Genomic DNA, 26,824 nt, shown 5'->3' on the forward strand with positions numbered 1-26,824 from the left:
GTTGCAAAGGGTCAAGGCGCTCGTCATTCCTTAAGCACATAAAACCGAAGGTTGCAGTATGTTCACCGCCCCTAATAACCTCGATCCACTACCAATATTATACCCATAGAAAATGACGACGGGACTTTTCAGTAGAGGAACGGCGAACGGTTGCGACTTGTTGAAAAATTGACGCAATCGAAGACTGTTGGAATCGATTGAATTAATCACGAGAAACCTTCTCGTCTCAACTGATAGATATTTTAATATCGTTTGACGTGATCCTTAAATAAATTTTGCGAGAAGAATTCTCCGCAGCGGAATTGAAGCCGAGCTATGAAAGCACGAGTCCCATTGTCGAAGGAATAATTCAAACCTACGAACCGTACGAAGTCTGGCTTTTGTGATTTTAATTCAAGCCGTGATTTAGCAAGCCCTCCCAGCTGCCGAAAAGCTCGCCTACCGTACATCAGAATGTTTAAGTAATCATTATAATGGGACGTGTGGAACCGCGAAGCTCGAGAGCGCTTTTAGGGAATACCAACCGCAAGAATTCAATTCCCGAGAAATTGCCAAAGTTGAGAAAGCAGCGGCAGATCCTCTCGGTTCCGTGGCTGTAGTGCGAAATCGTTTAGTACAACGCACCCTTGTCACGGAGCTTTTCGTAACCCAGACCTGGACCCTTTTCCCTCCCCGAAGACTTTCAGAAACTACCGTCGTCAGAGAAAAATAAGGAAAAGTGTCGACTGGATATTACGTGAGTAATTAAACCGTGCCTCTCCAAAATAATCGAGTTTTCCCGAAATTCCATTTTTCCCTCGCTCGATCATTTCTGTTCATCGTTGCAGAAACTCCACATGGCACGTATAACTATAACGCAGTTTTTTCCTATTATTCTTCTCTTACGCTCGATCATTTCCCCATAAAATTTGACGGATATTGATCGATTCAAGATACCTGACACATGGTCACTCCACGATAAGCGATACGATGCAGTCTTACAACTGGCGTGTATAAATATATGTATTCCGACATTGGTGGTGGAACGGATCGTCGTCGTATTGTCATCATTCCTCATTTGTACAAAGTGCGTATGCGTAAGATAGAATTTTTCTTTAAAGTTGTTTTTCGACCACGGAATAATACCCACATTTTTTTTCACACAGAAATTAAAAGAAACTGACGCATGCGAGTGTTTGATGATTATTTTACGCAACCGACGAATTTTTTTTCATTTAGTAACACCACTTGCGCTATATTATGTATAATAATACGACCGTGAACACATCTGCTGTCAATGTACGATGAAAATATAACGATCTATTTACACAGATGCACCTCGAGTTAGGAATTCATGAGAATATCACCGGCGCTTCCGACGCAGATTCCAGCATGCGGTAACAGGTTTATTCGGATTTTCAGCCTCTGGGTAAAATGGGTAAGGTGGTTATATACGTACGATTCGCGTCGCGGTTCGTTTCAAACGATGCAGATATTTGCATTCATGCCGCTATCCGCCGCGTCTGAAATTATCTGCGTAATTTATTTGCGAATTCAAACTCGGCATGCAAGGCAAACATCGTCTGGAAACATCCAGGAACTCATTTTCGTGCATCGATGAACTATGTTAAGATTATTCTTTCAAAATTTAACAGAGAGCTTGCGAAGGCTGCCGATTACAAGACTGCAAGGTTATTAAAAAGTTTCAAGCATATTCAAATGCTGTAATACATGTTTGGCAAGTTTTTCAACGTAGCTTAACACTTGTTTCGGTTCAATATATGGGCAGGATTTGCAAATCCCGCGGGACTCTCATCTCTTTTTCCTATCACAGGAATTATGTAAATCGGACGTGACGGCCTCTGGAGTCTCGTGCATTGTAATTTTCTTTTCTTCTTCAACGCAAGAATATATATGCCACTGTATCAAGTGGGCGAGAATTTTCATATCCGTTGGAAAACAATTTCCTTAAAAATACACTTTTTGGTTCATCGGTTTCTGTATCGACGACAATCTCTGAATAAAAAATTGGCTCAAATCTTGACGTGAGGAATTATTAAGTGGCTGTTACCGAGTTTAACATTAAATTTCTGAAAAGTCAAGTTCCGATCTACAATATACGTTTTATTGAATAATTCAATCGGATCTTTTCAACTCAATATTGGATCCTCTTAAGCAGCTAACTTTTCTCTCGTTATAAACTTTCTGAATCGGTTTTTCAACGGAGTACGTTTTATCCAACCAAATGAAAAGAATACGGGTGAAAAAAACTCCCTTCTGAATTTCGATTACCCGTAATTGAGTTCCGAGCAGTGATAGACTCTGGTTTACAATTGAGAAGACCGTGAAAAATCGATCAGGTTAAAAAATGTGTACACACTTTTTGCGTTGTATAAAATCATTTCAATTTCTCCTTCCGTCGATCTCCGAATGTTGTCTACAAAAATATCTCACTTGCACGTATAAAATCGTTTTCCTTAATTTTTTTTTGCGCGACAATTACGAAGCCGACGATCAGGAGAGAAAAGAGACCGGCATGGCAGGAGAGATGAAGTTCCAAAGGGGATGCAAATCAGAGTTATCGCGAATCGGGCAATAACAATAGAATTCCGCATCGACTCGAGATCAGCGTGCGAAACCTGCGTCGCTGTTGGTGATTCGCGTGACCGCGCACAACCGACGATTCCCTTCCCACTACGCGAACTTCGACGCCTCCGCCGCGACGCTTTTCCCGCCGTCGCAGTTGTCCCATTGAAGCGGTGACTCGCGGAGCGAGATACAGAGAACCGGCGGCAACTCGGTGGCCGGTTTGAATCGCGAATGACAAATAAAGCAAAGGAATAAAATTTTACCGAGCGGTGATAATATCCCAGTGAATTCAAACAATCCTCAACAATACCCGTAAACAAACACAAACCATGGTGAAAAGTGGCGATTATCAGTGAGTTAAAGATGGCCTGGAACAACTCCGGGGCTAATTTAACGGGGCTTTTTTCGCCCCTCGATAACCATTCCGCGTGGTCGAAAGACGGAGGGGACGCGGCTTACCAGATGCTGGGTCCGCGTCGAGACGCGCTTTACGTTGTGGTACCGATAACGGTGATGTACGCGTCGATATTCCTCACGGGTATAATCGGGAACGTGAGCACGTGCATCGTGATCGCGCGTAACAAGTCCATGCACACGGCCACCAACTACTACCTCTTCAGCTTGGCGGTCTCCGACTTGCTTCTCCTGGTCTCCGGACTTCCGCCGGAAATCTACCTCGTCTGGTCCAAGTACCCCTACGTATTCGGCGAGGGTTTCTGCGTCCTGAGAGGACTCGCAGCCGAGACGTCGACGAACGCTACCGTGCTCACGATAACGGCCTTCACCGTCGAACGTTACGTGGCGATCTGCCACCCCTTCCTCTCCCACACCATGTCGAAACTCTCCCGTGCGATAAGGTTGATCCTGGTTATCTGGTTGGTCGCCCTTTGCTTCGCCGTCCCGCAGGCCCTCCAGTTCGGCATCGTCGTCCACCCCGACAAAGCATCGGACATCGTTATGTGCACGTACAAGACGGTGATCCTCGAGCACTCCTTCGAGCTTTCGACCTTCCTCTTCTTCCTCGTTCCCATGACCCTCATCACCGTTCTCTATGCTCTGATCGGACTAAAGCTCAGGAAGTCGAACATGATGAAGAGAGTTTCGGGCAGCGGTCCTAATGGCCGGAAGGGCGCCGTCGTAACACTGAGGAAGGACAGCAGGAACTGTCGACACAGCACCGGAAGGTCGTCTCATCGTGTTCTGAAAATGCTCGGTGAGGGTTCGGCCAGAATCTCGATTCGCCGATTGTTTGTAAACGGCTTTGACATTTTGCGAGATGTCAAGGAGCAGGGAACTTTTTTCGTGCTGCGTCATTTTCGATACCGCGGTTCGGTATCCGTTCGACTTTTTCTTTTTTTGTTTCTTGTTTTACTTCTTTTTTTTGTTTTTTTTGTTTCAAACTATGGCAATTGTCGCGCACAATAACTGAGAATAACGTTATAAAGTAAACATATTTTTCATTCATAATTTATTCTCAATTTACGATTTCAAGTCGTTATTGATTCTTCATTAATTGCAAATCGGTTCGTACATGATACTTAATACAATCACGCTCAACGCTTGTAATAAGGAACGAAGCGAAATTAGATGCAGAACTTACAGTTAAAATATGGTATTTTGGTTGATGTTAGCATATCTCACTGTTAGATTTAATTACAAGTTCTTTCAGAGTCATAATGAAAAATTACAACTGATTCACCAGGAATTATGGTTCAATTAGAAATATTAATAAACTCACTAACACGAATGTGGTAAATTTCGTCATTCTTTCGCACTTACATTTCGACCGTAGCTTCAACGATGAATTTAAATCCACGTATTTATATTGATTGTAAGATCAAATAATAGCCACGCAATGCATTGTGAATAACTTACAAGTGCGAAAAATGTATGCAAACGAATAACCTACAAGTGCAACATTTTAGCCTGATTTGTAAGGAGAACCTGATGGAACCACCGGAATTTAACGTTCGTAAAAAGAGAAAAACTTACTAGTTTAAAAGGGCGAAGGGTACGAACAAGGCTTCACTGTGAAATATAAAACAAACTTTACGTCTCTCGAATTTTCTGTCTCGCAAAAATGCCTGTTGTATTACGATTATTGGGGATCACTGTACGAACCGTGATCCGATCAATTTTTCTGTAGTCAAAATCGCCCGGACTTCATACCATCGACGTAACACCACGTTTCGTGCCGTTCGTAACAAGGGTGGAATTTTCGCAGACTTGGGGGACAAGTATTCGGTAATTCTCTTCTCGTGGCTTCTATGCGAGTCTGCATTTTTCTATTAGGCGCATACCTCTTGCCGATACCCTTGACGAGTTCTTCTCACAGAGTTAGACTTCACTCTCTGATTTATTTTATTCTTTTAGGAAGAGAAGCCGGAGTAATTTTTTCTCGCTTGGTTCGAGTCAGAGGAATTCCGATGCGAAATTACGCTACGTTAAATCACACTAATTTTCATAATAGGACTCGTTTCTTCCACCTTGCTGGCTCACAATTTTCCCCTTTTTCCGTGGGATATCGTATAACGTTCGGAAGTATATTTATGTTAATAATGCTTGTGTAGCCTGAGTATCGTACTAAAAATCCGTAATTTTGAAGCCAGGTATTCCAATATTCATTTTTATCAAATCATCGTTAATATTATTGGAAAATATTTCCCTCCAGAGCCTATGTAACGTTGATGAAATTTCCTCCGGCAATTCGAAAAGCTTCGTAAATGTAGCCGATGTGTCAGGAACAAAGAAAGAAAATACAAATCTTGGCTTCTTATATTATCTTACGTAAAATACATGAAAGCTCGCGACGTAATATATCATGAAACTACGAACAGATGGCGGGATAATCCAGGGAATAACGTACGAAGAATAGTCAGGAATATTAATATACAACCCGTTAACGATACTCAGACAAACCGAATCGATGCGCTTGAAATCCGCAGCTGGTAGAAACGCTTGCAATTAGAAAGGTTTTTAGTATAATATTTCCCCGAATCGAGAAAATTATGGAAAAAAAAATAACGAGACGTAATCTCTGAACGAGCAATTAACGAGAAGTTAAATGTAATGGAAAAAAGAAGGTAGTGAAGTGAGAAGAGATTCAAATACTAGGTTGAATCATTTTTCTTTTTATTTCATTAATTTTAGCTTTGGGTTTAGATTTATCAATCATCCTTAGAGCGTCGATTAATTTGGCATTAATTTTCTCGCTGTATGTAAGCATGTAGCGAAATGTAATGCAAAGTTTGTTTTCCCTCGCGGCGTAAAGCTCGGTGATGCTCGTACATACATTTGCAAGTCGAATTTTCAAGCGGCTCTCGCATATTGAACGTACATTACACATGCATATATACGTATATATATGTGTATATGTATACCTGGAAGCCACTAGACTCCGAAGGTGTTTTTCGGTCTATGCTAATACTCGCGGGTAATTTATTTAGATCACGAAACGATGATGTATCGTTTCAAAATGAATGCTCAGCTGTGTTTGCCCACCGTCTTATTATATCGGCGCATTAATCTTGGACAGTTGCTTGATCGTCCACCCGTGTAACACAGGGTATGATTTTTAAGAAGGAAAAAACAAAAAAACAAGAAACACTCGTACTGGCAAGAATTATTACAAAATATTTCTCGTCTTCGTTTCCGTCAGAGTTGACTTGATCAATTACTTCTCTATGCAAATTCTTTTCCGTTTTCCTTCTTCAATCGTGATAATTCACTCTATTACTACTTTTTTCGAAGAGCACGAATAATCTGTTATTTTGCAAATTTTTTTTTATCATTCGCGCAGCGTCTGATGAAATATTTTTCCAATAGATGGTTTTTTTTCTTTCTTCTTTACCAAATAATCAGTCGAGACAAGGTTGCGGGTTTTTTGTATCGGACACATGCTTGTTTTTTAAATTTATTTTCAATAATCCCTGCAAAAGTCTGGACATTATCGATCGCGATATAATCGATTTTGGAAAAAGACACGACAAGATGGAACGAATTAGAGACTGAAATGGAAGGAGAATTCCCATTGAGAATTAGATTAGTCCCTCGGTGTATCTTTCATCCTGTAATTACAAGTTCGTATACATACAGGTATGTACAGGAAGAAGGTGTCATTAGCCTCGCTGTATTATTTCACAGCTGTATAATATCGCAGCTAGGCTCGAGCGAATCAACTTCCCGAGTGTATAGAAGCTAAACCGATCAATAATAAATGCATTTCAAACTTCGCCTTCAACAAGTCGGTAATCAACGAAGTAAATTTCGAAAAGAATAGAACGAGAACTGAAGTGATAATCATCGAATTACGTCACAAGGATGTATAATCCTTTAAGTTTTAACTGCTTATCGTGACAGCGAATAGTGATAATGCAATATTACGTGCTGATGGAAATGAAAAAGTGGAGAGAAAAACAAAAAAAGGAAAAAATCGATGATGCAAATCTCAACTACGCGGTGACGCGGATCATCGGCAGATAAAATTGATGTACATGAACGTGTGAAACATGAATAAAAAGAGGTCAAAAATTGAATTCCATATTCGCAGCTGGTTATTAAAAAATTTTTTAAATACTCGGTTCCAAAATTAAATAATCGCTGAACAGTTATTGAACAAATTTTATAAATTTTAGTGTAACAAAGTATAATATCCGACATACATCGACGTCTCGATTCTTTAGCAGAACTCGTACAGATTTTCAGTCGTTTCTCTCCGTAATTTTTTACGGTACGGGATTTCCATTATTATTCGATGTCTTTTTACTCGATTAATTTATTTTTAATACTTTTTTCTTTTTTTCTCCCTGCAACGCGAGGTTCTCAGTCTGCTTGGCGTTGCCGACTTCCATCGGCGACCGGTTTGTGCCTTCGTTTCTCAGTAAAGGTTGGATGTACGGGAAACGTGCGTTGTAAATGAGAGATTACAGCGATATAGGTGGCGCAATCAATTCACGCAGACAGACGTTGCACACTCGCGTGCGTGCGAATAATGTATATTTTATCTACATTTATTAGGTTCAACCTGCATCTGGTCGTTTCACGTATAACGATATCTAGCGACTTTTATCTCTGCGTATCTATTCCGTCCGTTGAGTAACGAACGCGATCAGGTGAAAATAACGGCGTTGTTATGCGAGCAAAAAAGAGAAGCAGAAAAAAGACTTGTCGATCATCGTGATTTCATCATGGCCGAAACGATAAATTGTATATTGATTGGGTATCCTTCGTTCTTCAATTTTATCGCCAGAAGAGGTTTTCTTAAACGAGTTTTTCGACTTATGTATTAAATTCCATTAATTTAAGGATGACAGATAAATTTGATACATACGTACATAATAAGTAATATAGGATCTGTCGAGAATATGAAATATATATTTGAAATATCGTTTTACAAAGAGAAGAGACAAAAACTTTGACCGTGAAAATTTTCTTTTTCTTTATTTTCTTCTTTTTATCTTTTATTCGCCTTAATTCGAACATATCCGTTATGCTTGAACGATTGGTTTTAAATATATACGTTGAAAAAATCGTTTTCCGAAAACCTCTTCTGATGAGTTTGTATGTACGTCAAAAATTAAACACGTGTTACATTGTTTTACATTAGATTATTTAGAAAAATCTTCATTCTTATTGTCAGTTGTAAAAATCGTTTCAATCATGTAAGCGAACATAAGACACATCTAATCTTTTCCGTACGATGCAAATATTTGTTGAGGAAAATTTACTGTTTCATTATTTTGCGAACAATTCTGTATCGACACAATTATAGACGGTGATTCAGATATTTTGGAGAATCTATCATACGTGGAAAAAGAGTCGATGGTAATAATTATAATAATAATTCTGACGCTTGCTGATTTAAGACTTAGACCGGATTGGGCTGTATTTAAATATTCGCGAAAAAGAATAAGAGTCGAAAATAAGAAAAAAAAAAAAAAACTTACAAACGGGCCGAAAAAACGGCTAAAGACGCCAGAAAGGCGTTTATCCGAGGAATCTTTGTTGTCTCGGGTCAAGATAGCTTGTAAAAATGCACTATTTTGCAATCCATGCCGTAAGAGGTGGCAATTTTTGCGCAGACTTGTCGTTGAGATTAGTACCGTTAATTGTTAGTTACTTATTCGTGTTATGAGGGTAATTCTCATGGGTGTAAAACGGCTCAAGGCTCGTTACACAATGACGATAATATTTGACCCTCGTTATTGTATCGAGTCGATAATGTTTTGCCAAACTTTATCACGTCGGTTGTTAATAATCGACACGTTTCTTCTATTCAATCGTAAATTGGAGAATTACGCGTCCATTGGAATATTGTATCTCTGGAGTGTCGACACGGCGATAAATATTGTCGCAATTTCAGATCCTCGCGGAATTTGCCAAAGCATAATGTAATACCCGGGAGAAGATTCTTCGCCAAGTTGGCAGCTCTCGAAATCGGCCAAATTACACCCGTTAATGTACATTGCGCTGTACTTTTCAACTCGAAGTTTACGGTGAGCCAATTTTGCCCGCTTACGACGACGGCATGACGTCTGTATCTCCGTACCAAATAGCATTAGGGACAATTTTGGAACCTCGTTGTGCTCTTCAGTCGAAGTTAATTATTCCCGCTCAGAGTTTCCAGGAAGTCTTATCCGGAAACGGAGTTTTCAAATTTTGTTTAACTTTTCAGGCACCCAAAATGAAATCTCGTTTCTTCGATGTGCGATTTTTTTTTTGCAGAATATCATCAATTCCGCATCTCTGATGCTTTTGTAATTATAGAAAATTTGTTGTTTTACTAACTCCGAGAATAGATCAGCTCTGCTTTCGTAGAAAAGTTTGTTTTTTTTTTCTCAATGATAATTGTAGCCGAAAATTTTCGTTGAAAGATAATATTCTAAATTTGCCAAGTTCCGTGAGAGGCAAATGAAGTAACGAAAAGGAGCAAAGACAAAGCATTACGAATGTAAAGTTGAAAAAAATTGTGCCTAATTCGCAAACTCACGGTCCATTTGTCAAACACACGAACTTTGCACTTGTCCCGACAGTCGGGGTGGGGTTGAAGTTCCGAATTTGAAAAGTTTCAAAAGCCCCAAATTCCTAATTATTTAGTGACGAAACTTGAAGTGAAAAATTCAAACTTTTACGAAACAACAAAGTTTCGAATGGTCGGAAAACCGACGGGTCAAGATCTGAAACACAGGGTTCCGATAAAGAAAAATTCCAAAAGATAAAGTATCGGTAGAGTAAAATCCCGAAAATTAAAATACACTCGCACCACGTGGCTTACTCAACGAGTGGGTGTAAAAAATCAGAAAACCCAAAAATCAAAATGACCACGATTCCGAACGTAAAAATTTCGCAGATCTGAATCAAAGAAAGATCAAAGTGGTGAAATTTCATCAAGCTAGAAATTCACAGAAATGAAAATTTTCGATCATTCGGAATTTCAGTGTTTCAGATTTTGTAAATTTCCTCATTTTCGAATTTTCGAAACTTTGACTCGTCGGAGTTACGCCCTTTCAGCATTTTGTACTTTCGGGATTTCGCCCTTTCGAAACTTTGAGCGTCGTGTTTCGAAACACACGCTACGTTGATGTTTCGTCAAAGTTGCGATTTGTTCACTTTTAAGTTTCACCAGCAAAAAATTTGAGCTTAGCGCTTGCGGAACTTTTTAAATTTGAAATCCCGAGAACCTGGGGATAAACTACTATCCGCCCGATCGAATCTTGACGCGTCCTTCTTGTTCGCGTCGAGAGTAAACGGGATCCGAGAGGCTTTAGTATTCCGTGCCTCCGGCAATCGAGCCCTGGGTACATCTGTCACGGTCTATTTCAGTGAATTAGCGATACCTTCCATCATTGCGCTGCCGGCTACAACTTCCGCGAAAGCCCTCAAGCCCAAACCCTTGTTTTGTCTAAAGTTGAAACGTCGCTTCGAGATTTCCGAGTATCCTGGTTTCTCTTGATCGCCGATATGCGCAGGTGAAGTGAAATTGGATCCCGCCAACGGAGCGAATCAACTATCCTTAATCATTTCCGAGAAACGTCAATATATGAAAAGTCAACCGTCAGCCAATTACGGATTTTGTTACATTATACCTGAAAACCCTCCAGGTGCTTCGGTTGAATTATTTATCCACACAACGAGAGACTCGGTGAACTTTATAAAGCTCCAGTACGTTGCCAGGAAGCGCGCTATCCGAAAACACGAATGAGTACTTAGTTGGACGCTCCGAGCACGTGCAGCTTCACAGGCTTGTCATTTCGGGTAATTACTAACAATAAGCAGAGCTTAAAGGTACATTACGCATAGATAACGACCAGATTGGCCCTCAACCAATTTTCGTTCCACGTATGGATCATTCTTCAAAGAGCATTTTAATCCGTTCAACGACATACATTTTCATCCAATTACCGTCATTTCTTTTCGTATTCTGAATCAACATTCATTTCCAGATTTGTTCAATTTTTTTCTCCGAATAACCTACTAGCTATTTATATTATAACGTATAACGTATTATACAAATGTACTGAAATCTAATCGGTATAGTTATTTCTCGCTTTGATGTTCTTCGTCCGCAGTGGCGACAAGGAAAGAAAAAAAAAACACATCAGCGTGATGCCTTTTTCGTATAATGGTCGCAGAGGATTTTCTTTTATCATTCTTTTTACCTCGTGCAATATTTGCTTCTCTTCGAATTACAGACACTTTTTCGAGTCCAAATTTATCGACAATTATACATTGTTGTTCTCGAAGATTTAGTATTCGAATTTTTTCATACAAGTAAGTAAAGTTTCCGAGGAATATTTGATTTGGAAAACCTTCGTCAGATTTCTGGAAAGATTATTGTCAAATTATTCAACATTATTTTATGATTAACCTAGATAAACGTGATGCGGTGAAAATACAATCGTTTCCACCAATGTATCAAAATTGCTACAGCAGGAACATGTCATACTCGTACATCAAGATGATTGAAAATTTTATCCTCTTTTTATTTAATCTTCACCCCGTTCCCTGCATGATAAAAGTATCGTGAAAATCTGACGGAAAACCTGCCTCAAAAAAATAAGTATTATATAATATGCGCACGCATGTAATCAAAATTAAACCCACGCGGGACGAGAGAGAATATTATTACCTGGGGGAGTGGTTTTACAGTAAAAAGAAAGAGGCGCGGAGTGGTGATATCTTTCATTTATAGAGACGTACTTACGTAGCAAATTGAATTATCGTATAATAAGGTCTGCCGAGAAAAAAACCTCTTTCATAATCAACCGCAACAGACAGCCGCGTTGTTTTATTTTTTTTTTCTCCAATTTTTCCCCTCCTCATTGAAGCGCTACTTTTTTTTTTTTTTTGTTTTTGCACATGTCCATTTCAGCGCTCGAAATTAGTTTGCGGTTTTGCAAATTATTGTTCTAACGCTTCGAATGTGACGAGTAATCAAAGTTTTAGCCAAAATTGTAGATTGTAAACTTTGACAGGGGATTAAACCGGAAATTAGATGTGAAATTACGTGGCGATGGCATCCAATTTTTGCGAGTGAATGAATCTCTGTAATTCTTCGTCATGGATTATTTATTATACAGATTTATCACAAAGCGAGGGAAACTTGTCTTTGAACCACTATGTAATAGTTGCTTTTTTTGCCAATGGAAAAAAAAACGCTGTATCGGAATGAGCGTCGAGTCTTATTTCGCAACTTGTAACACTCTTTGAGACTCTTTAAAAAGCTCTTACACGTTGCTTCGTCGAAACGTCGTTGCGTGTATTGCCCCGACTGCGACGTTTCAAGTAGATTTAGGCTTTACAAGCTTTCAGCAAACTCGTACATCTCTTGCTCTCAGCTTTCTTGCTACCATTCAACAAGTTCAAACGAAACATATTTCGGCAGCTGGCTCAGCTTTCGCTTTTTATTACACTTCTTTCCTACCTTCAACGTATATCTGTCGATTTGACTTTACCCGCAAGTACATCCAATTGCAGCTTTTTGAGGTCGATAAATGCGACGTTGATTATTTTCACTTTCCGTTTCCAGCCGAATATTCTCCAATTTTAACACCTACTTATCGTTGGAAATCGTAAACTGAACCGGAATATAAAATTCCGATTGTTAATCGTTATCATTTTTCAAGTGAGGTAGATTTTCAGTCGCGGCCGCGGATTTTGATTACATGAGTAAATTAGTCGAAACAAATTTTTCGAAGAATCAGGAAATGCTAATTATCGTGGGAAATGGGGGATTAAACTGAAATATGCAGTTTAATTATTCGATTGTTATATTTTTAGCTTCACGATTTTTTCGTCATTCGACTAATCTTCTCGATATTTCATTCTTCCGATAGTTTTTCATTCAACATTTAATGAGGTATAAAAATTTGCGGCACAATCGTGACTGGGAAAAGCCCGCGGTACAAGTCGGCTTTTCCCTTGAATGTGTATCAAGGTCAACACCTCTAATCGCGTGCGTTGCGTGAGGTCCGAACATTACCTGGAGCTGAATAATCCCTGCATGTATTTTACCCGTGCAGCAGTTTTTACACACGTGCTGCAGTTTTTTTCCTTCCATTATGCGATTAAATTCTTGTTCGTAGCTCTGGAGGTGAGCGGAAATTCGGAATCATTCGTTTTTTAAAGCTACAAATTTTTGCAAATTTAACGATTTGGTATTTGCTGCCTTATCGACATTTTATCGATGCGAAGGCCATCCAGATGCATCGTTATAACGAAATTGAATATATTATAAGTCATAAACAAACCTCAAGGGGATTCCCGATTAACTTGAATCGCAGTTAATTGTCTGCTAATTTTTATTTTCAAGAAACAAAAAAAAAAAATAAAATCGACGTTGATTCATAAACCCGCGGATTTATACCGCAGTGGTTATAATAAACAACGCTCATGCGCTTGAAAAATGCCTGCGGCTAAAGTTTTAATGATATGTATGACTAGCATATGTGGTAGACAATGTCGGCCAGGCGAAACATGGGTCTAGACACAGGACTGGCAATGGAGAGCAGGATATTTTTAAAAAACGAAGTAAACAAATTAGCATTCGGAAAAATTGTCATTACGAATATTCATCTTGGTATTATTCTTTAGTAAGTATGTTCGATTTGTTCTGTTTACAATCATAATTAGCAGAAAGGATGAATAATAAAAATAGTAGAAAAGGAAAAGGACAAAATAATGAATTATTCTTCCACGGAAACACTTGCGTATCACGAAACGATTTTCGATGATACACGAGCAAGTGAACATAACATGAAGCGTCGAATATATCGTACAATTACGATTGCAAAATGAGTATAACGATGCAGGCGTTAATCGTTTTTTTTTTTTTCTTCTTTTTTTTTTTAACGCCGAAGCAAGCGTGACCAGTTTTTGCACAGAGTTGCAGGCTGAGTAAAACAATCGTCGTAAATAAATTTGTTTTTCATTATATATCGACGAACATGAGGTCAAAAGCTATTATAATTGTATAGTGCGAAGCCATTATAAACCGGCCGTATGAGATGGTTGGAATTTGTTTACGTTATCTACGAGCAGACACCCGATGATCTGTTATTTATTTACTTCGGTTGTATTTTTATTTTCATTCTTTTCACACTCGTTCGAATCGCTTGTATACGCGTAATGGTTCGATTTAGCGAAAGGATAAGATAACTCGTTCTCAGCGTGCTGATCGATTCGAAAAAGAAAAAGGGAGATACAAGATCAAAGCCTCGACGTGTCGCGCCTGCAGTTTATTGTACAGCTGAACATATATAAAATCACCCGATATGATCGCTTTAATTACATCGCTGCTCATGCGCCATTAACCACACGAATCTCGCGCGTGTTCACAAAATTTATACAAATATGTCGGTACGCGTGCTGCGTATTACTGAAAAATTGAAAGAAGCCAGCTCATCTGCAAGCTGAAAATTTAATACCAGGGTACAAAAAATTTTCAACGTATCTTTTTTTGACATCAGGTACTATATGCACTGCGTACATCATACCTATGTATACATAATACGGCGACGCGAAGCCGTGGGTGAGATATACATATATACATACACACATATGTATAGATATTGAAATAAATCATGTAAATTGAATTGTAATTGCTCGTTTGTCAAGCTTGTTCCGTATATTGCCTACAGTAACTTCCTTGAACGGACGCGTATATCTTAAAAAATCACCGTCAAAGCGTGCAAGTAATTTTTTTTCTTACTTTTTATCCAGGAAGATCAAAAGGGTCGTGACTCCTCCTCGTTAACAACGTTGCCAGTGAGTTTGTCGTTTATGAATAAAATTACAAACACGCGACAAACTTTCGGCGTTATAACGACGCGCACTCAACTGAGCAGAGTGAACAACGTTTTGAGCGAACAAAATAATAACGATGATGATAATTTTAAAAAATTAAAGTGCCGAAGGAACAGAGAATATAAAATATGACGTCCCTTGCATATTTGGATGTGCTCAACAGCTGCTGCACGGTTTACAGCCTGCCTTTGAGTTCGAAATTTTCGTTAATTATCCGAGGCACGTCTTTGTTTTGCAACGTACACTTGCTAATGGTTCGCGTAATGAAAATTCAGCTCAAGGAAAGATAGAGGATTATACGGGTCTGCACCAGCTCGCAAGTAAATAAATTCGAGTGTGTAATATATGTATATGTAGAATAACATTTTTCCGCGGAATTTGCAAGTCTGAACGAGCGATGGTTCGAATTCGATACACGCTAAAAATTCGGCACCGCATCGTACCTGCAACGTATGATATTCGAGGCAAATCATTGTCAAATCGTCAAAATCACATACCTATAATACGCATACCAATTAGTTGTTTGATTTTTAATAATGATTCAGGATGTGGCGTGATAATTATGCGCACAAATTTAATTTATTCACGTTAATAAACATTACACAGCTTCTCCGATCGGCAATTTTCGGCAATTAATTTGCTTCTATTCGTCCACTTTGAATATTCTAGTGCGAATCACACAATCAACGCAATCGTCACGCGCAACATTGTCATCGGCCAAGTTGAGACGCTTGAAAGCAAATTAAAAAGCCCCCGCACGTTCTGTTCCGCAGATACGACAAACAACAATTTTCCTCCGAAAGCTCGGAATCAGCGACGAGCTCAATGTGATCAGGGGAAAATTTCGGAAAACGCGTTGAAACGTAAATGCCTTACAGACCAAACAGTAAAATAATGGTTTCGATGAATGCGTAACTAACGACCACCTTTATCGCCGAGATGTGGGCTAATTGTTCGGCACTGTCAATATTATACTCATCTCTCCGTCTCTCTTGTCTCCAATTAATGACTATGCCACGGACCCAAATTGCTCGGCGTCGCCCACCCATCAAACTTTCCTCAGTTCGAAAGTTGACTAATTTAGTTGGTAACCCATGAGACCACAGGAGACGAAGTGTTCAGAGTTCTCGTTACAAAATCGTGTCGCCACGTCGAGGTAACTCCGTGTCAAAATCCCGAAGGCACCAGGCACCATGAAGACATACATAACGCATCAGGAGGTGAAGTTTGAATGGGGTAAACCAACCCCCTTGATAACGTTTGTTCCAATCTTTGCGCCTCGTTTCCGCAATACTGTTAGTTCCCAAAACATTGACGAAGGGTATTTTTTTTTTCGGGGATGAATATACCAGGTACACAATACTTTCGGCTAAATTGAACGCGATTTGACCCTTGATAATTTATGCCTCATCGATATCCAGGAATAATCACATATGCGTACGAGTTATAATTTCGGATGAAGAACCGATGGATGTAAGACGTCGTGAAAATGCGTGGAGCATAAATTGAAGCGATCTTCGAGCGTAAAAATTGGCTCAAATATTAGCTCGAATTACCGATGCGAAATATTAGCCAAGATAAAGACACGATCGAACATGGATGATGGAGACAGTCGAAAAGAATACAGACTCGACAAGAAAAGAAAAATGAACACATGTCCGGTCGAATGTTGGTTTCGTTACATGTTAAGAATATCATCATCGGATATCTGAAGTGCCGGTTCGTTTAGTGTTAAGGACCCTGTTCAATTACGGATCCATTAGCCATGATCAGGTGGTCGTTACGACTCACGTGGCTCGTTACGCCTCTTTTGTACGATGTTGAATATGTGGGCAGTGATTTTCCGCACTCGTAATACCATAACATCACACTGTCCTGCACAGACGACGAGATCCGATTCGCGCAAACCTCGCAAGTGCGATAAATTCGTGACACGGTACGGACGCGAGACGGTTACGAATTAGCATTTTTAATTATACTCTTGTAGCACATAATGTGTTCTTTGACTGGCAAATCAATAGCATAGTTGCGAAGGAATATCGAGCTATCGGTCTCTCATACAGCGGGAACGCTGAGCGGCGGCTGTCAACTGGCAAGATGACTTGCCCAAGTTTTCCACGCATAAACCACGTGTAACATCACCGCTTCAATCACCTTTCACGAACCCGGGTTGTGCCTAGTCATTACGATTCAACGCGTAATAAAGCCTATTTACAGTCTCTGATCCGAAGCCGGCATAGTGGTCAATTATAATCAAAGTGCTGCTCGACTAACCTGCATAATTAACACCAAGTCTACCTCTCTTTCACGTCAAGAGAATTAATTAAGCGACTCCGTTCGTCCTCTACGCGCTTTCCTTTCCTCAGTCTTCCTATTTCACTGATCATACAAAATGCCGGGGGCGGATGCTCTGATCACATCGCATTAAAACGGGCTACACTTGCAACGTAGCATCGTTCCATCGTTTTATTGACTGATCGTTGAATCGAGCATCTGTAAACCTGATGTTTTCAATTAGTTACGAGCTTGCGCGTGGCACACGTGGAACTTCAATGCATCGCTGGTACTAAATGCAATCGCACATGGTTCGCATAAAGTTGAACGTACTTTGCACCGCTGTCTTTCGTAATGGTTTTCGTAATGGGAAACCTGTGTAAGCAGTCGGTATACATCGATGTTCGTTGATACAATGATGCGCGAATTATGATTTCTCTCATTCCAGTGGCTGTTGTGGTGGCGTTTTTCATCTGCTGGGCACCGTTTCACGTCCAGAGACTGATCGCGATCTACGGGACTAACACGGTGGACCACATAAGCTCCAACAGCCCTTGGATGGCCTTTCTGTACCTGCTGTTCACCTACATATCCGGGGTTCTTTACTACTTCTCGACAACCGTCAACCCCATCCTCTACAACATAATGTCCAACAAGTTCCGCGAGGCTTTCATGGTGAGTCCCGACGTCGAAATCCTTCTGCGTCAAAGAATAAGTCTTTCGGCATTGGCGAAGAGTCGAAAAAAATAAAACTTGCCAGTTAGGCTCTGGGTTTTCCTGATGGGCGTGACACTTGATAAGGCTCGTGAAATATCGTTCGAGTCTCAAACAAAACCAAAGTTTTCTTCTGATCGTAAGCTCCGAACTTTTGACCAACACCAGGTGTAATAACGCTTAGGGAAAATCAATCACTGAGAGTGGTTCAGCCGTTGTACACTCGAAGTCTACCGCGAACTAAAAAACGAGACGAAAGCGTGAAAATCAAAGAACAGTGCTGAGATTCAGTCTCACTTTCGTTTTCGATTCACTTCATTGAAGAAAATGAAGGAGGTTGAAAAAAAAAAAAAATACGACCAAGAAACGGAGTAAATGAGGCAGAAAAAGAACAAGAAAAGTGTGACCGTTATCTGCAACTGTAAAATCCCGTTATCCTTTCAGAGTTTTATAAATGCAGAATCTGTGAGTATTTCAAGAACCGTGAATACTTGAATACGCTACGTTGACTTTTAATTGGGGGTAAAAACCAGTTATTGAACGTGGAACAGGTTAGGCCTTTTTCCTTTTAATTCCATTCTTCGATAACAAAAAAAAAAAAGTCAGTTTCAAAAAGTGCCGTAATGTGAGGAAATTTTATAATAACGATCGTGTGCTCGATTTTTCGTAATTCGTTGATGGATTGTTACAGCGTTTTTCCTTATAAATCGATCGATAAATACTATCGACCGCGTCTGGCCAGCCGCCAGCTTTGGTTCACTTTTCTCTTCTTATTTATTTCCGACCGGTTGAATCGCGGTGCCTGAATTTGACTCGCGAAGCGATAACGAGCTCTGAGCTACGGTAACATCAACCGCCTGGAGGAATACGACGTGTAATAACTTGACACTTCACACCCTTCTTAGTTATAAAATTGTCGGGATAATATTTCACAGTATCCTGAACGAGGGAACGTCGCAAAGGATAATGCCCGAATAATTTCAGATAATTACAGAAAGCCGCAGAGCTTTTGCCGTTGCTTTGAAAAATCTCGGTAAAAACTTTTCCAAGTGAATTAAGTTCTGCTCGAAACTTATGCAACGATTCTGTTTACTCGAAGCGAATTTAAAGTAAACAAACCGGTGCGAAATCAAGTCGTTCATCTTTAACGACTATGGGTTATACCGACCATAAATAGCTGTAGTTATAATATCCCATAACGCAAACAGTCGATCATCAAGCGCTACATCTAAGGTACGAAACTTTTTCATTGCCTCGTTTCGCGATTTTCAGCGTTAACACGATAAAATTCCAAATTCATACTCTGGTCTTCGATCGCCGTTTCGGACTTGAATTTTTTATCCCAATATTAAATATAATATACGTATTCGAACGAATGCTGAGCCTAATAAAATAATAAATATCTTGTGGAAAACAACGTCGAGGCGTGTTACCGTGCCATGTTATCGATTGTTGACGATCAAGCTTAACGTGGGGGTAGAATTTTACAGCTGTAAACGCTGTGAATAACGATTTAGACGCGTTAAATGACACGTTTATTTAAAAAAGAAAGTTACGATAATGCGGGTAAAAATGTTTTTGCAAATGAAAAGGAGTCGAAAAAATGTGGATTTAGTCGGGAAAAAATGATAATTCATTCATTCGGAATAACGTCTATCAAATATACAACTGCCGAAGGTGAGTACATAAAAATGGGTTGTACTAATCCTAAACGTCTGATTTCGATTCTATAATATCGCGTTACAGTCATAAATGATTCTTTAATCAATTTATTACCAAAATTAAGTTCCTAGTTGCAGTCCCTGAAATCATTTCATCATTAGGGATTATACGTACTGGAGAATCGAGTAAGGGATAGGAAAAAGAATGCGAGACGGTAATAGCATATGGGGCATTCCGTGTAAACTCGACCAATGATTGTCCCTCACCATTTTCAACTTGCTTGAGGATTTTACGTACGATTTTCCAATCGCAGAGAAGCGCTGCTGAATTTTTTCAAACTTTTTCTCACAATCGTTAATGTTTCGCTTATTCAATACCGTTAAGGCAAAACAGACAAGGATATGCGGGATCGAATATGTCGGAGGTCAGAGACAGCAGAATCCAAATCGAAACGCATTTGCAACGAAAAAAAAAACATGTCTTTTGGCCTTACAGCTGAAACAGCTGTAGCAGCAATAGTTGTCGACGAAGGAAAGCAATGTGTTCAGTGATAAATTTCCGCTATCACGACCGACTCGGAGCTCGTCAAAATTCCAACTGCCCTCGTTCCGCGATCGCGCTGTCAAATCAAATTCGGTTGATTCCCCCACTCTCGTGGATCACGATATAGGTAATTCCCCAAAACAGTTGATTTTTTATGATTATTCAAATCTATCTAAAATTATCATTCTTAAAAATATCAAAAATCTTGTTCGTCATCCCGATCATTCTGATATCGGTCCACGATGGGACGACTTATTTCGATTTTTTCTATCACTGTATACACATCTTGAATAAACAAAACGCCATGTTTCAACGTTCCAAAAACGCACATAAAAAAAAAAAAAAATTATAAAAATTCTGCACTCTTGCGTCGAAAGATTCAGTGTTGAATACAGAATTTTTGGTCATTTTTTGAGGATTTTCAGAACGTTGGAACATGACTTCTTATTTCGTCAAAACGTTTCAAGTGCTAGAAAAAATCGAAACAAATCGTCCCATCACGGGCCGGTATCAGAATGATCGGGATGGGATTTGTGATTGTTGAGAATTATTTGGGATTTTTAATAAATGCCAATTATAGACAGGTACGAATAATCGTAAAAAATTAACGGTTGTAGGAAGAATCGAAAATGGTGAGGGAAAATCATTAGTCGAGTTGACGTGGAATGCCCGGTATGTATAACACACATTCTTTTGTTTGGAGTCAAAATTACAGAGATAATTATACTCAAAATTACATACCTATCACTATTATATTGAAGTTACATTCGAGAATGTTCTTTCAATTTTTCTTCTACTCTTTCAAATATTAAAACAGCTGTAAATTTTACTTCAAAAATATTATACGTAGCTATTAAACTGTTCGGAAATAATCGGGTTTATATATTAAACTACCAGAGAGCCAGTTCAGAGTATAATCGTTATAACTCACCCACGTGTAAATTCAGCAAATAGAGTTATAAATCCAGCTGTATTGGCCTTTTATCGCGAGGGTTCAGCTCGCCTTCTACCCGTTTATTTCTTTTTCATTTGATCCTACTTGTATACATATGTATATATATAGTTATTTATTATTTCTGTTTGTCGTAAGGGGACAAGGGTGAAAATGTCGAAAGATTGAGAAAATAGAAGGTTCATAACATCGGATTTTCAAAGATTCAAAATGTATGAAGATAAAGTACAGAAGACTAAAATATTCGATAAGATCGTTATAATTCTGATAATTCCATAAAAAAATTTTGACTATCCTTATATTCCTAATCACTGTGACGATTCTATATTTTCATTTTCCACACACTGACCTTTCCACATTTTCAAATTCTATGTGAGATAAATTATTGCATATTTAAAAATTCCACATCGTACAAACTTTTCGCCCCGAACCTCGCAAGCAGATCCGTATAATTTCCTCTCGTTTCGTTCTCATTGTTCGGCACGTGTTTCGGTATAATCAGCGTATCCATGTGTTCCAGGAAACCCTCTCACGCTGCTGTAGAATCGGTGGCTACAAGGGCAGGCGAAGCCAGCGTCGTTCCTATTCGACCCTGTCGCGGTCCCAGCAGCGAGCAAACGGCGTTTTCGGCTGTCGAAACGGGGGCCCACACGGGGCCCAAGAAAGCACGGACTGTTCGGGTAACTCCCAGTCAATAAGAGACGACAGCTTGCAGCAGAGCGTATCGGGGGGCGGTGGTTGCAACGCGGTTTCGAAGAACCCATCGTGCGATTCGCGGCTACCAATGTCGGGAAAGCGTTCCTCGTCTCGTCGTACGCTGAGCACGGAAATCGGGAGCAGCGAGGCGAATCCCAGCGGCGTTAAGCTCAGCAGTCAAAGTCAGCGCGGGCGTTGGTCGCAAGCTCGTAAAAGCTCGCCGCGAAGGGAGGGGAGTCCGCATAGTCCCGAGGGAGCTGCGAAGGTTCGGGGAACGGCGATCGTCTACTACAGGAGGAGCGGCAGGCCGCGGAACCGACGGTGGTGGGACATCTTCAAGTGGCTTTCGGGCCGCAAGCCCGTCGCGGGACGCGGGGCATCATACTCGCCTCCGGGGCCCCTCGAGAACGTCATCGTCGACGTGCAGATAAACCCCGAGGAGTACTCGATGACCCCGTGCAACATCAGCAACACCAGCCTCAGGGACGTCGATCACAGGGCGATGGACGAGGAGCTTTCCGCGTACATGGAGGAGATCAGGAGGAGGGAGCTTCAGGGCGAGATTAGGGCCTCGGGGAACGGCTAGGCTAGGGACTCTTTCGTCTTTTTGTCGAAATCGCGGCCAGTCAGCTGTTTCGTCTGGTTAAACTGTGGTAGTGGGTTTAACAAATTGCCCTTGGAGAAGATCGTCTGGTTTAATTGGTGCGCAGGCTGCGAGATGAGGACGCGTAATTTGCGTCCCGTCAGTTTTTTACTTACACTCCGGAGACAAGATTCGTGCGTGCGGAAAATGATTATTAATTAGAGTGCGGGTGCTTAAAATTCCTTGTTATAATAATGCGGTGTGTTAATGTAAAGAAAATTCATCATGTCGTTTCCTGATTGGACGGATTATATTATGTTATATTATATTATATTATATTATATAGCTGCTGTTTTGAGGAACGACGTATTACAGACTCGATTTTTGCGGTGATTAATTCACATCAAACCGGTCATCCAGATAATGAGATTATTATCGATGATGGATTAGCGTCGAGTTCGCGTGGAAGAGATGACAAGAATATTTTCGCTGAGTATATTTCATTATTGGTAATTTTTGTGTTTCTTTTTTCTTTGACATTTTTTCTTTCATTCTTCTTCTTTCTTCTTCAGTATTGTTTTCACGCGTCATTTGAGATTGCTGTAGCGTTCGTAAGCTGACAAGAATAGTGTAAATTGTATAAACATAACTGATTATTAATATAATATGTAATATATTTTCGCATCGACTGTTTGTACATGATTGTATCCTGTATCAAAGACGTTATACTACAATTAGTGGCAGATACGGTTCGCGTTAACGTGACGTATTTTTCGTTACTCTATAATATAATCATAATTATTTTAAAGAGTGAGAAAAAATTCACGATTTTCGCATTAATGAACTATCTATGTTATAAGTATAATGCGCGTGCGTGTGTTTAAAATTTCCGAAGGAAACGAAAGAGAAAAAGAAAAAAACAATTAAAGAAATAAAAAAGTCGACACTTATCACGTCAATAATTATTCACGCAAATTATTTTTTTAATTCCAATTTCCAATGTCTCGCGTATAGGACGATTGAAATAACGTTCAAGCTCAAACTGACAAAACGAATTATGAACGTAGTATTATAGGGGAAATTTTTGCATGTATATACGCAATGGCACTTTATGACGCTAATGTAAATAAATTTAATCTACTCATCAACGACTCGTGTGATCGATCGCGGTATGCGCGATTGTTAGTTAGAGTTGTAATTATACCGTGGGGGAAAAAAAAATTGACCAATTATATACGATGTGTTGGAGAATCGATCGATCATTGTACGTTTAATGTTTATTGTTGAAAGTAATCGGCAGTTGAATGGCTTTATTGTGATGTTAATTTGTTGGAAATTTTCTGTGAAAAAGCAAAGTAGAAAAAAAAATTATAATAAATTCAAATATTCCTTAAGTGAAAAGAATCGAATTGAAGTATACGAATATTTAAAAAAAACGAAGTCAATCAGACGGACAACGATTTGAGATATAAAATTAGGAATAGGCGCAATTACTGTGTTGTGAAATTGCAAAAATTTATGTTTGTGTAAGGGTGAGAGTAATGAGCGCATAAGTAGAATTACCGAAGTGATAAATAATCAACGGATAGCTATTGCATGAATATGTATGACGAAAAGACAATTTGCAAATATGGAAAAATAAAAAACCAATTCAATTCTTACATGCAGGTATAAAATGATTGAGAAATTCTGTGATATTATGTTACTATAATTATGTGTTTATGCATCAATTTTTAACGGGGGATGTTGTTATAAGTTTTTCGCTCTTCCTGTATGTTTAATTTTATGTGTTCCATGAATTTTACTATATCCTATATGTATAACGGATTTGTGACAGTCATGTGTTAAATGTAAAGCGTATGTATGTATTACAGTAACTTTTTGAATTTTGGTAATTCTGACAGTTTCCCATTTGAGAAGCGACCAAAATTTAACGAGTTTAATATATCAGATATATACTGTCTGAATAAATCTGCAAGACTGTTCTTTCATTACCTGTTTTACCATCCACGACGAACCTAATCTCGATGCTAGAAATTGAATCGCAAATTTTACCTGCCCTTACGGCGGGTTAATGAGTACAGTTTCGTTTTCTCATCATTTCTTATGATCCGTACTAAGGACTGTTCAGATTAATAATTAACATGCCCACCTCAAACATGCCCGCGTACATTGCTTAATTTGAGTATGCATAAATTTTATTCATAAGCGACAAAAATATAATATAGTACACACATATGTATATACATATATGTACTATATATATTTACATTTACAAAAACACGTTACTATAATATTGTGAACGTAACGTTATTACATATAATATGTATATAAATTGATTTATATCTTAAGTAATCCCCTTGTTCGCGTATTCTCAGAATTAGAGGTTTCACTCAGATAAGAGGGTTTTCCCTCTAAAGTAAATTCTATCGAGATAAACTCGCAGCGTTCCTCGAATTACACACGTCGATGTAAAGCTGATTAAAAGCTATGCACATGCATAGGTATAACATGCCAAGTAAAATTGGCGATGTAGGGTTGAAGCAGCTTTTTGTCTTTTGTACACCTCCAACTTCCAGCAATAATCGTAAAACACGCGGCTACCGGATCTCACCTCAAGTACAACAACAGTAGCGAAATAAATTCAACCTACGCTGCTGACGAATGCTTTGTACGTATATGCTTTAGAAAAAGTCGAAACGAAAAAAAAAATAAATAAATAAAAAATGAAACAAGCTCTTGCGGGTTCCGACCAAAGACGAGAAGTCTTAAATCACATGGGAATTTTATATCTACGACGCAACGTTATTTGTACGCAGGTATATAAATGTAAGTCAGAGAACAGGAAGAGAGCCTTTTCTCAAAGGTAAATTGTGCGTGCCAAGCATATCTACATACGTAGGTACGCACCATTTATTATTCCTCGAGCTTGCCTTTATATACCTGTTTATGTTATATATATATTTATATCTGTCTATTTATTTATTTCATCTTCATTTTATGCCTATTACGTAATTAAATCTCGCCATTCTAGCAACTCTGGTTTTGTACCTACACGGTCAGAAATTTACTTTCTACATAATCCAAGGATCATTAAACTATTTGCTTGGCTTAACGATGGTTTTCTTAATTTTCGAAGTACGAATGCGATTACATTCGGAATGCACAATCCTCAAGATCTAAAAGTCGAGATTTTTTTCTCTCCAGTGCGATTTTTACATGTATCTTCTTATGTATCTACACATGAGTGGCAGATTTTCAGTTAACGGATCGTGTTCATACCTCGAAAAACTTTTTCAATCTCCAAAAAGGTCCTCGTCCTCCGTCGATCAATCCGTTAAACCGATCGCTCCTTCGCTTTCGAAAATTGTACCCACCAACACGAATGTCACAAAAAAACAAGCGGAAGACCTACCGTAATAATAATTCCAAGCAGACAGCGACCCTCGGTATTACACCTATTAACAATCAGCCCTCGAGGCCTGCGGTAGAGAGTCCTAAAAAGCGTTCTGAACCAAAGCTCGTCTGACAGACGGTTTGACCGTGGCAAAAACCTGAGGGTTCAGATACTCTGGCCGAATTATTCCTCTTGAGATCCCGCATGACGAATCTGTGCTCGTGGAATATCTCTATGTCCTCAACCTTGGCAAAGTTATCCGCACAACCGACCCCCCGACCGACCAAAGTTCCGGAAGTTATCGTCGTCGGACATCGCTCCTCGTCTCGATCACAAGCGGAGACCTTTCCGTCAGCATCGACGTCGTCCTCGTCGTCGTCACCCTCGTTGTTGCCAGTTTCCTCGGGCGTCCGGTACGATTCCAAGAGAACAACCGTCTTCCTGCAGGCCTCGAGGACCTCGTCGTCTTTTTCTACGGCAGTCGACCCTCTGGAAATCAGACGTAAATGCATACCGTTATTCCCGATTGCCGAGGATGAGGCGGTGGAAATCCGCGTCGTAGTTTCGAGGTGAGACCTCCGCGACCGGGCGCTTTTTCCCGCGTCATCGGCCAGGTCGGCCAACGCTTCCCGCAGCTCGTTCTCCAGCTTCGGAGCTTCCGGTTTCGCCGCGGACGCGGCGTGACGCCGACGGAAGGACACCACCAAGGGTCGGCGAAACTCTCGCAAGCTCGTCACCTCCGTGCAGTCCTGCGGGAACCGGGGACCACTCAGGCCTCCGTCGTCCTCCAGGACGCAGCAGCCACCCCCGTTCCCACTTCCGTTGCTCGTGCTGTTGTTCTGTGAGAATCGCCCCGACAGGATTGAGTAGCACCTACCTACGCCTCCCGTGGCGCCCCCGACGCCGCCCCCCGTTCTCCGCCGCGCAAGTCGACCTCGGCCGCAGCATCGGGCGAGCGTGTCCTGTCCCAACATAAATGAGAAGGAGGGAGTTTTACTTCATCCACCTTTCGAAGCGGTTAATCCCGGGGGATTTGTTTGGGAGGATTTGATGGGTATGCAGGTGTACTCTGCTTTTACTTTGCGGAACAGATTTCTGCGCCACCGGAGGCTGGGCCTCGCTTGTTCTTCTG

At 40.0% G+C, this 26,824-nt stretch overlaps 2 protein-coding genes across 6 annotated transcripts in view; one reads left to right on the forward strand and one right to left on the reverse strand.

Moving 5' to 3' along the window:
- The first annotated feature begins 2,711 nt into the window (after positions 1-2,711).
- Positions 2,712-24,973, forward strand: LOC107224299 (pyrokinin-1 receptor). 2 transcript variants are annotated; one of them, XM_046743071.1, is made up of 4 exons: positions 2,712-2,920; positions 2,984-3,781; positions 17,594-17,820; positions 21,537-24,973. In XM_046743071.1, exons 2-4 carry the CDS (start codon positions 3,031-3,033, stop codon positions 22,296-22,298), a joined length of 1,740 nt encoding a protein of 579 aa, XP_046599027.1. In that variant the 5' UTR covers positions 2,712-2,920; positions 2,984-3,030; the 3' UTR covers positions 22,299-24,973. The 2 variants fall into 2 exon arrangements, with proteins under 2 accessions (XP_046599027.1, XP_015519787.1); XM_015664301.2 differs by having other exon boundaries at positions 2,712-3,781.
- The window catches only part of LOC107224298 (pyrokinin-1 receptor-like), a 34,953-nt gene continuing 30,820 nt past the window's right edge, over positions 22,692-26,824 (reverse strand). For 3 of the 4 annotated variants that reach the window (XM_015664300.2, XM_046743016.1, XM_046743023.1), the window contains one exon: positions 22,692-26,654. In XM_015664300.2, coding sequence (XP_015519786.2) covers positions 25,764-26,654 — 891 coding nt within the window. In that variant the 3' untranslated portion in view covers positions 22,692-25,763. The remainder of the gene's footprint in view (positions 26,655-26,824) is intronic. The other variant, XM_046743028.1, reaches the window with a different exon arrangement.

The sequence above is a fragment of the Neodiprion lecontei genome, chromosome 1, assembly GCF_021901455.1.
Source record: "Neodiprion lecontei isolate iyNeoLeco1 chromosome 1, iyNeoLeco1.1, whole genome shotgun sequence".
In the NCBI taxonomy this organism is placed as follows: Eukaryota; Metazoa; Arthropoda; class Insecta; order Hymenoptera; family Diprionidae; genus Neodiprion; species Neodiprion lecontei.